Source organism: Larimichthys crocea, chromosome IX, assembly GCF_000972845.2.
Source record: "Larimichthys crocea isolate SSNF chromosome IX, L_crocea_2.0, whole genome shotgun sequence".
Lineage (NCBI taxonomy): Eukaryota > Metazoa > Chordata > Actinopteri > Sciaenidae > Larimichthys > Larimichthys crocea.
In genome coordinates this window covers 8,204,675-8,220,916 of record NC_040019.1, presented here as the reverse complement: position 1 = coordinate 8,220,916, position 16,242 = coordinate 8,204,675, and the positions used below count along the sequence as shown (strand labels likewise).

Below are 16,242 nucleotides of genomic sequence, written 5' to 3'. Positions count from 1 at the left end.
AGTGATATGTTCCAACAGCATACAGTGAGGTTTTTAAACATCTTGCTTTGTTTATATTCACATTTCCTCCCCTGTAGTAATTTGGTAATTAAGACCAAAATACTGTAAATCTGTTTAGTGTATTTTTAAGACATTCACATAACCTCATATCTGCAGTGGCCATGAACAGTGAACTTGAATTTATGAACTTGCATGTTGCACACAGCCCCTGAGAGGGCTAAAATGTGTCGGCATTAGTCATGTAACCTCCTGCAGGCTGCAGAGTTCACTTGCGTAAGTGGTGTTTTAGATACAAGCCTATACTGTGGGTTTATATATCTATATTTTAGACATTTTAGATACACATGTTGCATATAATAACAAAGCTGAAATGTCCTATGCTGTATGGAGGTTTGTTTAAGTCATAATAATCTATTACATGTGTATTTTTTAAAATGAGGTTTCATCACTTTGTGTTTGTGATTTGTTGTTGAAGTGGGTGTACACTGAAATGATTGCAGTGCATATGTGAGTCGTCTGACAGCCACTATTAGAAAACAAAACCAATTAGCTCATATGCAAATTAGATACAATTAGCCTCTTCACCACCATGAAAATATTCAGGTTGATTTCAGATGAGGCAGAGGTATAGATGTTGAGTTTACACTGGCCTCTTGTGGAGATTGCAAAGTATAAATGAACAATATTGTTAATTGGTAATTGATTACCTGCATTAGACAGGAAGTTAGGGCACAGAACATAATTAATAATGGTTAATCTGACCCACATTACTGGTGAACTTAATTAAGATAGCCTCCTTATTTCTAAATTAGTAAGAACTCTTTAAGAACAATTTTTTTGATGTAGCATAAATCTGTTCACAAATCATTGTCTTAATCTAAAGTCACAGTAAGGCAAGTTTTGCCGATGGTTAATGAAGACAAAAAATGAGACAGAATATCAGTGGAAATTATGGATAGTCATACACTCTTGGCGGGGAGAGAAAGAGGTGGGCCGAGCAGGGCCTTAGTGACATCTCCAAACATGTCAGCACAGCACATTGGACAGCACAGCCCTGCCCTCAGAACCAAACCACAAGATCAACAAGGGCAAAGCTGTTTTCTCATTGCCCCCAACAGCAACCTGTTGTCCCTTAATGAGGGAGACTTCTTCCTCTGAAACGTTGAACAGTTTGCAGGTATCCACTCCAAAGGATCCATCACATCTTCTCATCTGATACTCTCTGGATTTAAACCTTTCATCTGCTCAACCATGACCGTTTCAGTCTACTCCCGTCTTGGGTTTATACGCTGTCCGAGTGTCCTACTTCTGACGTTGACTGGTTTGAGCTTGAGCAGTCCCATCAGGTCTCCTGAGAACCGTCACAGGGCATCAGTCGGAAGGGGTGATAATCCCCTACTTGATACACAGGACTTTCTGAGCCTTTTTCGGGCCACAATGAACCTCACAGAGCTGAGGCCCCAGCCCAGGCCCCTCGCTGCCCGTGAGGAGCCACCAGACTACATGCTGGAGCTGTACAACCGATTTGCCCATGACCACACTGCTGTGCCGTCAGCCAACATTGTGCGCAGTTTCAAGAACGAAGGTACAAACTTGTTTTTGTTTATCACTGATCAATTTAGTTGGAAAATGTATATATTGCATTAAAGATGTTAAACTTTGTGTTGCATTTTTAAGAAACAACATCCGTATGGTGAACTTTCTGATCATTGGGATCGAGTTTCTACTAATTTAACATATTAGACTACTTTTATTCAAGGAAGTCAAAATTCTGTTATTTTGGAAGTTTTAATTATTTTAATTGAAACTATGGGGCTGCACTTGAGCAACTGTTCATGTTAACTGTGTATTTAATATTTATTATTATTTGAGCTCAGAAACATACAAAATACATTGAGACAAGCTTATTGATATTTTGATTTCAGATTCCTCCCCATACAGTACAACAACCCGGGGTGTAAGGATACATCCACTACTGTTCAACATCTCAATGCGCCACCATGAGCACATAATATTAGCTGAGCTTCGCCTTTTCACCGTGGTCCAGAAGGCCCTAAGACCATTTGCTGGCATTGACTGCAAGGTGACCATCTACAAAATACACAAGGGCGTTGTTTGGACAAAAGAGGTGAGGAAAGAAGGGAGAAGGAGGGATGAAGAGGAGGTGGTGGAGATGAAGGATTTGGAGGAACTGGTGACAAAGCACATCCATGCCAAAGATAACAGCTGGGTGTCGTTTGACCTGACTCATGTGGTTGCACTCTGGCTGAAGTCAGGGTGTGCAACTCACAGACTGGAGGTTCACATTGCAAGTCTGGGGTCAGAGGAGGAAGAGGACACACAAGAGATCACAGGGAAGTCAGTTGAGATTGACATTGACAGAAGCTCGGATGGGAAAAACAATGCAGTGATGATTGTATTCTCAGATGATCAGAGCAGAGACCACAAATTGGATAAACAAGAGGTCAACCTGATGATTGAACATGAGGATGACCTTCCTGAAAACATGGGCCGGAGCCAGCAAGCTTTCTGGGGGCATGTTAATCATAACACTGGCCGTGCTAACCCGGACGAGCTGGACAAACAGTCTCTCACTCAACTGCAGTCCAACCTTATCTATGACACACCTCCCCGAATCCGTCGCAATGTTAAGAGCGAGCCATGCAAGAGGACCCCACTCTTTGTGGATTTTAAAGACATTGGCTGGGATACGTGGATCATCCAACCTCTGGGCTATGAGGCGTATGAGTGCAACGGTGTTTGCAACCCACCTATGACCTCCGAGGTCTCGCCTACCAAACATGCCATAGTGCAGACACTGCTGAGTGTTAAGAGTCCCGAGAGGGCATCGCGTGCCTGCTGTGTACCCACTAAGTTGGAGCCGATCTCGCTGCTTTATCATGATAACGGGGTGATCACTTTCAACCACAAGTATGAAGGAATGGTGGTGGCAGAGTGTGGCTGTAGATAGTCTTGAAAATGATGCTATGCCACAGAGATATAGACTGTGCACTGATGAAGCAAAAGAAATGATCATCATCTCAAAAACATCTATCTATCAATCTATTTATCTTGTTTCCACAGTATCTAAGATCTCATACAGTGGTGTGTAAAAACACGTGTCTAGAATTAGTTGTAAATTAGGGATGGACACAAATCTGTGCTACATGATGTAAATGTATAATTGTATAAAGTTAAATCAGTTATTGTTATATGATTATAGAATGCAAAGGTTTCAAAGTAATGCTGCAAATCCTTTTAAACAGTCTGACATGATTTATGATCTTTATTTGCCCAATTTTGTTTTGCAGAATGTTTTTAGATAAGTGACAAAACATGTTCTTACAAATGTGGCATCAGTACCATGTGGCGCAGTAAGAGACAAAATAAGAGAAAAGAAAAGAAAGATCTGATATTAAATGTGAGCTCTGAGCTCCATGTAATTAGCGGTGAGTAAAAGTGTTAAATACTGCAGCACTTACATCAGTTACAGACTTCTGAATAATTTGGAAACATGTATTTTAGATCTATACAAGCAGAAAAGTTTCTGCTTTGTGGGTGCTGGCTGCCTTTTCATCTAAATTTTCTAAATCTATATTTTGCAGAAGTGGAGAGGCTTGAGTTCATTGAAACTGAAATGTTCTTTCATAACACTCAACCTTTTAGGATTTAAGGCCAGATTACAATGATTTGCACTACTGATAATATGCTGTGTGTTTTTTTTTCTTCCAAATATGAAAAGTCACTTGAATGCTGCAGACTTTTAAATGATGTAATTTGTCCCTGTGTCCTATGGTGTGTTGGAGCCACCAAAATAATTTAAACAATGTGACATTTATTCCGCTTATTTGCTTGCCAAACTTGTAGAAAATATATTTTTTGAGGATTTTCACAGTGTCTTGGAGCTCTTTGGGGGCTTCTTGTCTGAAAAAATGCACAACTTTTCTTACCTAACATTTCTGTCAACTGCTGTGAAATCTCTCTCTTTACACACTGGCCATTTATATCCTGCTTTTGGTTCTCACACCAACATTAATCTTATTTATGGTTGTTAAAATAAAACATCTGGAAAAGAAATCTATTCATTGCGCAATGTTTGATCTCTTGTACACCCTTGTTTCATTGTCAGGTAATCACAACCTAACAACCTTAATCCCCATCCCTCTAGCGTCACATGCCTAGCGGGCCTCTCTCTGCCCGCTTCCATGCCATAGTGATAACGAGGTGTCAGAGCCTGGAGACTTGTAGACCGTCACTCAGGATGAGACGCCACTCCAAGTGGCAGCATTTGTGAAAAGGTGGTGTCAGATTCCTGGTCTCCAACGGCAACATGCTCTATTGACTCTGAACCCTCCCACTTCCTTTTTCTGTCATGGGCATGCTGACGCCCTTATCAAGGCCACGGCTGCAAGTACAAATGGAAAAAAATACATGTCACATCATCACCTAGCTTCTGCTGTTAACAGTCGGAAGCAGATAACAATAATGGAATAACACTGTGGAACTTTCTAACTTAATAGGATCCTCACTCAGCACACAGATTTACATAGGCCAAGTGTGCAGGGCAGAGATATCGACTGGCAGTGAACAAATTGATTTCCTAGTGTGGAGCTTATTTAAGGCAAGAATAAAGTTCCAATATGTAGAAAACATTCCTTAAAGACAGCAGTATGCATTGACTTCTTTGTTCGTAATGGCTTGTTGCTGTGAAAAAAAACAGCATCTTCAATATTTTCTTCTGACTTTTTTTTGACTTTGACAAATACAGCACTGCCCCCGCAATATCTCAAAATAATAGATTTATGGCAAACGTAACGTAATAATAAAAATAAATCCAACCGCACCTTACTTATAATCAGTTGCTTAAAAATGCAGAAAGTGGGAGCTGCTGTGCGCTGATGAAAAATGATGCTGTTCCTTGAATAAAGAGACAGAAATGTTCCAATGCAAATAAAGCTTGATGATTCACGGTGCGCACATTAGCTTTTATATTTCATTTCATCCAATGTGAAAACGTTGCTGTCCAAAATATTTTACAATGCCAGAAAGACAGAAAAAATTGCCCCCACTAAGTAGTCCATATCAACTCAAAGCTCAAAGCTCTTAGGGGAAGCTCTGAATTCATGTAATTTATGGTCTTTGGATTTTTCTGTTTTGGCAGCTTCGACACTCTTTACTATATTCACAATGTGTTCTTGTAGGTACTGACTTTATTTTTCTGGAAAACAGAAGCATACAACCATGCTGTCTGTTTGAACAGAGTGTACATTTCACACCTAAACAATATTTTAATTAATAAAACCTGAACAAACACTGTGAGTAATCATGAAATTGTAAAATTTAGTGTTTGGGTTATTATTTCCTCAAATGCAGAGAAATGTATGACAGGTCAAACTAACCATAATCATATGAATCTTTTGACTGTTGAAGATTTACGAAACTAAATTTTTAAAAGCTGCTGTTTCAGAGTGTATTATTTCATTTACTTAACTTATTCATGTGCTGGAAAAGATTTGTGTCAACAACACACTTGAGCAGGTTCATGTGATGGCAGCTTTGTTCATCACCCTTTAGCAACAAAGCTACAGTCGTTCATGCGAGGTCAACTTTAAATCATAAACACTGCTGGTTAATCTCATTGGGCGATACGCAAGACAGAGCGTTAGCAGAGATTTGGACGGGGGATGTTTTCATTGCTGTGATATCACACTGCCACAAGGGGGAGACTATATATTACAGTAAAATGCTCTCTTACACCTGATGGTGTGTTTTGAGAACATCTTCTTGAGATTAAGGTAATTTGAACAAATCTTGTCAAGATAAAAAACCAAGACGACACTGCTGGCATCAATCCACAAAATATTAAACCGTATTATAACAAACTTATTTCAGTATAAGTGGAGAATTACTTGGAAATATATGGAAAAAAGATGCTTAAACATTATGAAATGGTACTTTATAACAGATCAGTCCCAACACTCTACAGGTGGGCGTTGTGACACTGTGTAATACATCTCTTCAGTCTCTCACTACAATAATTCTGTTTAGAGTGATATAATATATGCAGTAAACATAGCATTTGTATCAGGTGAGAACAGCTGGAGATATCAATGTGATTGTATTTCATTGTAATAACAAGATTAACTAGATAACTAGATTCCTTATACTAACTATAACATATATAAAATTGGACATATGTAAGAGTTAAAGACTTCGTACAACGTGTTGCTGTGGCCGTATTATTAACTCACTTTGTGGTGTTGGGGTAGAAAAGAGCAGTGAGCACTTCTTCCCTGAGTATCCTATCACCTTTGAGTACTCACCAGGTACAGTTCACACAAGACATTGCAGTTTTCTGTCAAAGAAATCAACTTGCAGTAAAACACTGGTTATACAACAAGTTTTTGATACAGAACACCTCCACGTTACTGTAACAAGATGAGGATATAGCCTCAAGGCCACTTTTAATGTGCTTTGGTGTTTATCAAACTTTTCACACTGCGTACCGCCTCAGTTAAAATTAGGCTCTCTAAGTACCGCCATTATGACAGGTAGCGTAACTAATCCTGTTCAGCTACATTAGTTCACACAGGAGGTGGTTTATTCTTAATAAGAAGATTATTTATTGTTGACTGAATCCTGAACAGAACTGGTTCGAGAACCAGAGCTAATTTGATAAAGAATAAGAAAAAAACAAAACAAACTCCTGATCCGCACATCTCTTCTGAATATTTCCTGCTTGGAGACATTGCAGTGTTTTTGAAGCATTTATTTTACTGAGGTTTACTATCTTGCTGTCACATTTTAGCTTGTAACTAATCACAGATGTGTGTGCATGAACTGATATTGAAACAAAATATTACAGGAAATGTAAAAAAAAAAAAGTTATTTTGCATTCCAGTAATCTCATAGTTTATTTTCATTCTAAAATTTGTAGTATTTACAAATTCATATTTGTCGCATTCGTCATGATGGTCTGAAATGCTGCACAGTGCTGCTTGTCTGCGATGGTATCAGAATCAGAATCAGAAATACTTTAATAATCCCAGGGGGGAATTATTTTTGTTACAAAGACATCTGATATTGACTGATTTGTCCATCTCCAATTGTGTGCGTGTGTGCTCGTTCAGTTTATAGCACAGTGTTCAATTTGTTGACTGCACTAGGAGTTTTTTGGGGCCCCACAAAAGAAAATCTTGTTTAGGCACGGCCCCGCCACCTGGGATGCTTAGGGGCCCACTGAGGATTTGGGGCCAATTGGTAATCCAGTCCATAATTTGTCACTGTTTATTTTAATTTTTAATTACTTTATTAAAAATATATTAATATTATTTATTTTTACTACTGGATATTGGTTCATTATAATTATAGTGAAAAAACAGCACATATTGTAAGTTTTCATTGATACTGGAACATCTGGTGCAGCGCACAAACACTGCAAACAAATGAACTGGTTCATTATTGTAAAATAATGCACCGCTCGCTTTAAAATGGCTGTTTGTTGCGTGGTATATTGGCACGGTGTTTTAAACAAATACGATAACAAACAGCAGCGCCACGCCTGTCACATTTCACGCGTGCATGCTCAGTCGGAGCGTGGTGGGTGGGTGGAGAGGATTTTTTTTTTGTGTTTATTTTCGTGGCCAGCTAACCAGCAAACGTGCTGCTGTTAGCTTCAATCAACCTTTTTTAAAATAGTTTTAGCGTAAACAAGGCCAACAGATAAAGCACTTGTGATTTTGTAACATTGTTGAGGATCACAGGAAGGTTCGCGAGCTAACGTGAAGTTGATGATTTTTTTTAGCATTAGCTGTTAGCATATGTGCTAACGCCAGATAGCATATGAACATATAGGAAGCTAAAGCCACACACTTACCATCTTTCATCACTGGGACTGGCGTTACTGTGCGGAGAAATCACGGTAAGTCCACAAATCAGTGTGTGTTTGATTCAGTGACAGGAGACGAAAGCTTCCTTGACTAGCCGCGGCTAACAAATGCTAACCGTGTCTAACGCTACGTCCGTTAGCTCAGGCAATGTTAGCCAGTACTCTTCAACAACAACACTTTGAGTAAACACGTGTATGAATTTGAATAGTGTTAAGTAATGACTAAGAAGTGTAATTCAGGTCAAGTTGGGTTGCATACTAACGTTAGTGAGGCTTTAAGAAGAAGGGTACGCTCCCTGTGTCTGTGTCAGGGCTAACGTTAGCTCAAAAACAGACTGGCTGTTTTAATTTTAATTTTAATTTTAATTTTAATATAATAAAACTAAACCAGGGAATGAGAAAACACAGTTTCGGTGCTATAAAAGTGTTTTATCTTGTATTTCAGATGAGATAAAATGGTGATATTTTTGCTAAATGACGACAAATTAGTGTTGTTACATGTATAAAATATAAGCTTTAATTCACAATTTAGTACAAAGTACAAAGCAAAAGTTATAATAATAATAATAATAATAATAATAATAAAAATCACAACTTTATGTATTTATGTATTTGATATAATATTATATATATATATATATATATATTATAAGTAGTATATAGGTCATATTATATATTGTGTCTATGATGGTGATTGGGACCTCAGGGGAAACCCCTTTGCTTCACTGGTATGGTAGCTATTATTTTACCATCATCTTAAGAAAATAGAGCCCAACAATACTTGATTTTTAGGGCAGAGACAGATACACACAAGCAAATATATATATAGTGATATAGATAAATAGTTATATATAGACATATTATATGAATCAAGCATACACCACACACACAACACACACACACACAACACATATACTGTACAGAGACACATATACATATACAACATACACACAGACACACTAATGTAGCTAAGTACATCGATTGCAATGCTCCCTCACTTGTGGTTACACAGTGGAGGATATCTTATAGTTTTAACAGTAAACTTTATGATCCAATACAACATTAGTGTGTACTATTTAATATGTTATTTCAAAATTATGAATTCACTTTCAAACTATACATAAAAAAAACAAATGGAACATAATTAATACTATCAAACCGTCTCGTGTGTCGTGTTATCTTTAGTGTTTTAAGTGTATTTTTTCTCTGCACATACTTAAGTTCTTTGCTTAGGTTTAGTTTCTCATTTTATTTAATTTTGCATGTTTAATGTGTAGAGCTGAACGTGATAATTCTCTTCCTACACCTGCTGTTAAGTCAGGGTGATACACAGATTGTACGCTGAGTGCTGCTTTATGTGATGCAATGTGAAATACATGTCTGAAATCAGTCATAAGACACTGCTCTTTCTTTTTCAGGTTGCCAAGCTTGGACAGCATAAGATAAACAGTTCTTTGACGCTGACACTTCTTGCTGGTAAAGGCATAGAGGAAACGTCTGGAAAGCCTCCCCAAGGTTGAAACCTAAGGAGCAAGATGTCAATCACGAACACTCCCACAAGTAACGATGCCTGCCTGAGCATTGTGCATAGCCTGATGTGCCATCGGCAGGGAGGAGAGAGCGAGAGCTTCGCCAAGCGGGCTATCGAGAGTCTTGTCAAGAAGCTGAAGGAGAAGAAAGATGAGCTGGATTCTCTTATCACAGCCATCACTACAAACGGAGCTCATCCTAGCAAGTGTGTAACCATACAGCGGACTTTGGATGGACGCCTACAGGTATAGTAGCAGATACACAGTACCAAGTTGGTTTAGTGTTACACTCCTTGTAGTTGTAAGAGGAAATTGGCACAGTAACATGACCTGTCTGATGAGATCTCATTAGATCTTCCTCTCTGTGCTTTAGGTTGCGGGACGTAAAGGTTTTCCTCACGTCGTCTATGCCCGACTGTGGCGATGGCCTGATCTACACAAGAATGAATTAAAGCACGTGAAATATTGCCAGTATGCATTTGACCTGAAATGTGACAATGTTTGTGTCAACCCGTACCACTATGAGAGGGTTGTCTCTCCGGGCATCGGTAAGAGGGATCACGGTTGTTGGTCTTGACTAGACTTGCTGCAGATTTCTGAGCGATAATATCTGTTCTTTTTCATGTTTTTGCAGACTTATCAGGACTGACGCTTTCTGGTTCAGGTAGGGAGGTGCCAGATTTTCCTAACTGCTACTTGTACTGTGGATGTAAGTCATTCTAACTCATGTCTGTTGTCTTCGCATAGCTCCACTTTTGGTAAAGGACGAGTACGACTATGACAACCCGCAATCTCACTCAAGCACCGAAAGCCACCTGCAGACTATACAACATCCCCCCTCGAGGCCTGGTCCACAGGAGAGCTTCAGCAGCCCCACTCTGCTCCCCCCGTCGGAAAGCAGCAGTTCAGCTTCAACCTCTGCTTTCTCTACCATCAGTGCTGGACCCTCAAGTGAGACAATACATTTATGCTAAACATGGTGGAAGATAACCTCTGTGCTATTTTTTTCCGGTCAGAAATAATCAATTTTTTTTTATTAATTATCTAGCTTTAAAGGTCCAGTGTGTAGAATTTAGTGACATCTAGTGGTGAAGTTTCAAATTGCAACCGACTAAAACCCGGCCACCTCTTCCTCTCGGTTCAAGCATGAAGGAGAAACAACAGTGGCTGTGAAACCTGTGGAAAATAATAAATTGTTCTATGTAGAGTGGTTGGTTTGTCCCTTCTGGGCTGCTGTAGAAACATAGTTTAGTAAAAGCTGTCTATTTTTTTACAGATCCGAACTCTAATTGGAGCAGAAACAGCAGCTTCACCCCTGCAGTGCCTCAACATCAGAATGGGCATCTACAGCATCATCCACCCATGCCCCACGCAGGCCATTACTGTGAGTGGATACAGAACTCATGCAAAGCCTTAAAAACAGTCCACGTCCTTACTCACAGATGGTTTAATTCATGAGTATATTATCTCCTTCAAGTGGCTGCAGATAATGAGCTATTAGAATAATGAGCTCTGTTAATTAGTTATTTAGCCTAACATTGACTGCTGTGGCTGGAGGACATTATTAACCTCTGCACGGAGCTGTTTGTTCACCGATTCCAGGACAGGGCAGCTCAGGCACAGGCTGATTTATTATGAAGACTCCAGTGTTACCTCTTTTTAATTGATGGAACCTTTTTAAGATGATTTCCACATTAAGATGTAACGGTGATAGCAGCAGCACCAAAACGTAGATGGATCTCCAGCAGACTTTCTGATGTTCAGATATATTAATACACTTTGTGTTCATCAACACGTCATGAGTTAAAGTGACAATGTGTTGCTGTGGTTGAAATGAAACTAGCCTTAGATGTTAAAGATCACCCTCCACCCCCAGACATTTTATGAAATTTTCAGATTCATTACCGCCATGATCTACATTCATTTATGAATAATTTGTCATATCTTGAGAGCTGGTGTTGTTTCCATATTTAATATTGATTTAATGTTCATGCAGGGCCTGTTACCAATGAAATTGCGTTCCAGCCCCCCATATCCAATCACCCTGGTGAGTATCAAGCTGCAGATGGGAAAACAATCCACGTATTTAACATAATCAGAGCAACTCATTTGACCCGTGGTTTCTTGTTGCTTTGTTCTAGCTCCAGAATACTGGTGCTCCATTGCATACTTTGAGATGGATGTCCAGGTTGGGGAGACGTTTAAGGTCCCATCCACATGCCCGATAGTGACCGTGGACGGCTATGTGGATCCGTCGGGAGGGGATCGCTTCTGCTTGGGCCAGCTGAGCAACGTCCACAGGACAGAAAACATAGAGAGAGCCAGGTACTCCGCCACATACTTGGCGATCTGTCACCATCAATTAATTCAAGCAGTTTATAATTACTGTATGTCTCCTTTTAAGTGTGTGGATGTAATTTCTCACTTCTCTGACTGTGTTTACCAGTCTTATCCCCTCCTCTCTGTTCTTAGGCTCCACATTGGCAAAGGCGTGCAGCTGGAGTGCAAAGGTGAAGGAGACGTCTGGGTGCGCTGTTTGAGCGATCATGCAGTGTTTGTGCAGAGCTATTACCTGGATCGGGAGGCCGGACGTGCACCTGGAGATGCAGTTCACAAGATCTACCCCAGCGCTTACATCAAGGTGAAAATTCAGCATAATGTTCATACAATAAAAAAGCAGAAACATTTCAAGTAGGTGTTATTAGAAACTTGCAAATTTGTTTTAGTCTAAGCACAGGATACATTGTGAACATTTAAGGTGGACCTCAACATTTTAGTAGGCAGTCAGATGCTTGCATTTGTGTGTCTTGTCATCAGATTTAAGCGTTTTGTCTTGTCCCCATGCCAGGTGTTTGACTTGCGTCAGTGCCACAGGCAGATGCAGCAGCAGGCGGCGACAGCTCAGGCAGCAGCTGCAGCCCAGGCAGCAGCAGTGGCCGGGAACATTCCCGGGCCTGGATCTGTGGGTGGCATCGCCCCTGCCATCAGTGAGTGTTCTTACTGCTGCACATCCTTTTCAACAAGTGTCTCATTTATGAACAGATATGAACAGACTCATAACCTGTTGCAGAAAATATACATTGGCCTTTACATAATATTGGCCTTTACATAATATTTCCCTTTAGTGTTAGAAAGTTCATATTCGGGGCATGCTAGAGCGTGCGCCTCATGAACAAAGGCGGTATCCTTGATATTAAAAATGTATTTATTCAAACTTCAGTGCCAAGTTAGTAGAAAAATACAGCTGAGGTGAAAGAATAGTGGTTGTACTCTGCACTCCTCTCCTTTTTTAAATGTTCTCATTTAATCAGAAAGTTGGAGTTATTGCTTTAGGGCAAACTGATTGAATAACCACATGAACATTGAGTACATACTGTTAATGTACTCAGTGATGTTGTACCTTGGTTGAACTCCTGTAGAAAATGGTTTTGGCTTTGGCCTACTTAGCAATGACAATTAAGTTTGAGGTGATGAAATGAATTTCCACATAGCTGACACTATTACAGGCTACAGCACTGAGTATGTACTTTGGGCCTCAGCCCAAAGCCCTGATCGGAGTCGTAGGTTTTCTTCCAGCTTTTACTGCAGTCGTAACTCAGCCGACATCTCTCTGCACCATATGCAGCCAACATATTTCCAATTTGGTCTATAGTGCCACATTGATCTAAAAGCTGCTGCCTGTCATTTCCCTCCAGGTTTGTCTGCCGCCGCAGGCATCGGTGTCGACGACCTGCGCAGGCTGTGCATCCTGCGGATGAGCTTCGTGAAGGGCTGGGGGCCCGACTACCCGCGGCAAAGCATCAAAGAGACGCCCTGCTGGATTGAGATCCATCTACACCGAGCTCTACAGCTACTGGATGAAGTCCTGCACACCATGCCCATAGCTGACCCTCAACCTCTTGACTAGACATAAACTGTACACATTAAAACTGTACTTTTAACAGACCACTTCACCTATAGGCCTGGAGTGCCGCTGAAAGAGGAGGACTGCGACGACAGGGATGCTGAGTAGGTTGCAGGAACGAGGACACGTACTCCCAAACGCACTGCTTTCATATCCAGCACTGTGAGCAGTTGGCAGTATACCGAGCGAGCCTCCAAGTCAGTAAGTTCACTGACTTCCAAACAGCTGGAGGAACATGTGAGTCACACTGGGAGGAGTCGTAGTACTTAACATGCCGCCAAGAGGCTGTGTGTGAGAAGGAAGAAAGTATTCTGCTATTGTGTCTCTCAAACCTCAAGTACTTCAAAGATACTCCACGTGGTGATTAAATTGTACAAAAATCAATTATTTAATTAGCCTTAGTGCTAGACAAAACAAACGCATCGCCACATGAGTGAAGGGTGTGAGACAAGGAATGATTCATATTGAGCTGTTGCCTTTTTTTCAGTGTGAACATTTTGATATTTAAGATTTTAAGATGTATACAGCCACCATAACTGATTGATCATGTTTTGGACTAATTAGTAAGTTAATTTAGTTATTTAACCTGTCTAAAAACACAATGTGATTTCAGCTGGAGTATACTGCCAGTCCAGTCCTCCTTCATTGGCTTTCCAGTGCTTATATGGCTTCATGTAAGTGGACCCCGACTCTCACTCTGCCCTCACAGATCACAACATTTATGTAAAATCATGTTATTCATTACATTACTCATGTTTTTTGTAAGATGTAGTCTTAAACATGTTTAAATGCTGACAGTCCTTGGTTAACATTTTTTTTTATTTCTACTCCCTTTTTTTTGAAGTTGTTTTTAAATGACCGAACATTTGATAAGCCCATTTTAAACCGACCTCAGCCTCCCGCTCTCTCTCTGAAAACCAGAGAATTTTTTCATTATTTCACCACCTCATTGACATTATCAAATATTTTCAAAAGGTTATTATAACACATCTGCATAACCTTATTTGTAATTGTAATTCTTTTGATTAGATACCCACAGTGTCCATTAGCACTTTATTAATTTCCAAAAGTGTTTCGTCTCGTTTCATAGTCTCATGTGTGTTTTACTCGTTGTATTCATAGGGTCTCTTAGCATAGTTGAATTTTTTATTTTTTATTGGTGAGATCCATGAAAAATGAAAACTTTAAAGTGTTTGCCCAAAATCAATGTTTTCAGTGTCGAGCGCAGCAGGTTTGACTCTCTTCTGGCAAAAACATATTGATTGATGGTTCATGAAAACTTTGATTCTGAAAAGATACATTTTGGGTTGGCATCACTTTACGACTCATTTTAATTGAAGTATTACTTGGATGACACTTAACATATTCTAGACCGCAGCTGAGTAAAGGAAGCAAGGAATGAACTGTGAGAGGAAGTCTAAGCCATACTGATGCCAAATATACCCTATGAAAAGTGAAGAAAGGTTGTCAGTCTGCAGTCATTTCAGTGTTATGTCGCTTGTAAAAGCCCAATTATCAACTGAATGATTTTAGTTTTTGCTCAGCACTATCAATCAAACAATATTTTGGTATTTTGAGCTCTGTTTACCTACAGCTGTTGCAGTATTTTGTACTCTTTTGCTACCTTTACAGTGATGTACCACTCTGGTCATAATTGAAAATGCTAAAAAAAAGAATGCTGTACAATTTTGAGGAAATGCAAGTTCATGCTCATCTTGATCTTTACAATTGTGTCATACATTCTGAATACATATGGAGTTTGAATGATATTGGTGTTTATATGTATGAATATGGTTGAATAAAATTTAACGGGCTAACACATCGTTTCGGGGGGTTGTGAAATTGTCTTAATTTTGAAATTATGAGAACGGACGCAGACCTTCAACAAGAAAACGTTTATTACTGCAAAGACAAGTCACAAATTTTAAGAAAACAACACTAAGAAGCTAGCCTGAGCTGAGATCTGAAATATTCAGAAAACCAAACTACATGTGTCTTTAATAGTTTCTATATTCATCAATACGACACACTAAATGATAATGTCTTTATAAATATAAAAGTCCCCCAATTGTCCTTGTTTTTTTATGTAAAATACACAATACAAATCACCCTACACGCATTGGTTTGCTTGCCAATTTGAGAAGAAAACTTAATGGCACACAAAAAGAAAGTCACATGAAATTTGTGTGTATATATTATATCATATACTATACATTATCCAAAAAAAAAGGGAAAAGAAATCACAAAAGCACTTTAGCCAATATATCTGATAAAATGTTCACCAAAAGAACAAATCAAATAATTAGGACACAAATAAATATACCTTTTCAGTTTTTGATATATACATATTTTTGTCTAGGGTGAATCAAAATAAAAACCTTCCCCAAATGCCACTGCCAAATGCTTGTGCTTGCATTAGAGCGTGCTACAGATGGCCACGACTCACTAGACTGTCAAATGGCACTTGAAAACATCCAAATACAAATCTCAAACAGGTCACAGCATTCAGAAAATATCATTTGACAAAAGAAATCACGATCATGAGAGAAAACGGAAACATAAGAGAGCATTTTACTTACAGTAACTCTCCTTGTTCATTAACCAGTTCTATACAATAAAAAGCCGTCTGCAGATAATCTACCACGTGTACACTACTAAGTGTGTGTAAGTGTGTGTGTGTTTGTGGCGTCACATCCAGTAAATAATAAATAGTCCAGTCTGAGGACAGGTCTTTGTTTCCTCAACCCTGGTGTCTTCTCAGTGGCAGCACCTGTGCAATGAAATGTCTGCTCTGATAGCCTCGATCTGTAGCCCACCAGAGACCCAATAGTCACCCAGGCCATCTGCTCTGGCCGGGGTGAAATTAAAGGCACTGGAGTCTGCTATGGGTCAGTGAAGCTGCCGTTTTGTCCAGGTGAAGA

The 16,242-nt window shown here is 39.5% G+C and overlaps 2 protein-coding genes across 2 annotated transcripts; both read left to right on the top strand.

The window, feature by feature from the left end:
* The first annotated feature begins 1,134 nt into the window (after window positions 1-1,134).
* On the top strand, window positions 1,135-3,320 carry bmp10l (bone morphogenetic protein 10, like). Its single transcript, XM_019278323.2, has 2 exons — window positions 1,135-1,585; window positions 1,926-3,320. Exons 1-2 carry the CDS (start codon window positions 1,252-1,254, stop codon window positions 2,969-2,971), a joined length of 1,380 nt encoding a protein of 459 aa, XP_019133868.1. The 5' UTR covers window positions 1,135-1,251; the 3' UTR covers window positions 2,972-3,320.
* A 4,184-nt stretch (window positions 3,321-7,504) lies between these two features.
* On the top strand, window positions 7,505-14,994 carry smad4a (SMAD family member 4a). Its single transcript, XM_010738186.3, has 11 exons — window positions 7,505-7,921; window positions 9,307-9,663; window positions 9,791-9,965; window positions 10,052-10,081; window positions 10,165-10,368; window positions 10,694-10,801; window positions 11,414-11,464; window positions 11,559-11,742; window positions 11,890-12,058; window positions 12,266-12,404; window positions 13,113-14,994. The coding sequence occupies exons 2-11, from the start codon at window positions 9,424-9,426 to the stop codon at window positions 13,322-13,324; spliced, it is 1,512 nt and encodes a 503-aa protein (XP_010736488.1). The 5' UTR covers window positions 7,505-7,921; window positions 9,307-9,423; the 3' UTR covers window positions 13,325-14,994.
* Window positions 14,995-16,242: the final 1,248 nt, after the last annotated feature.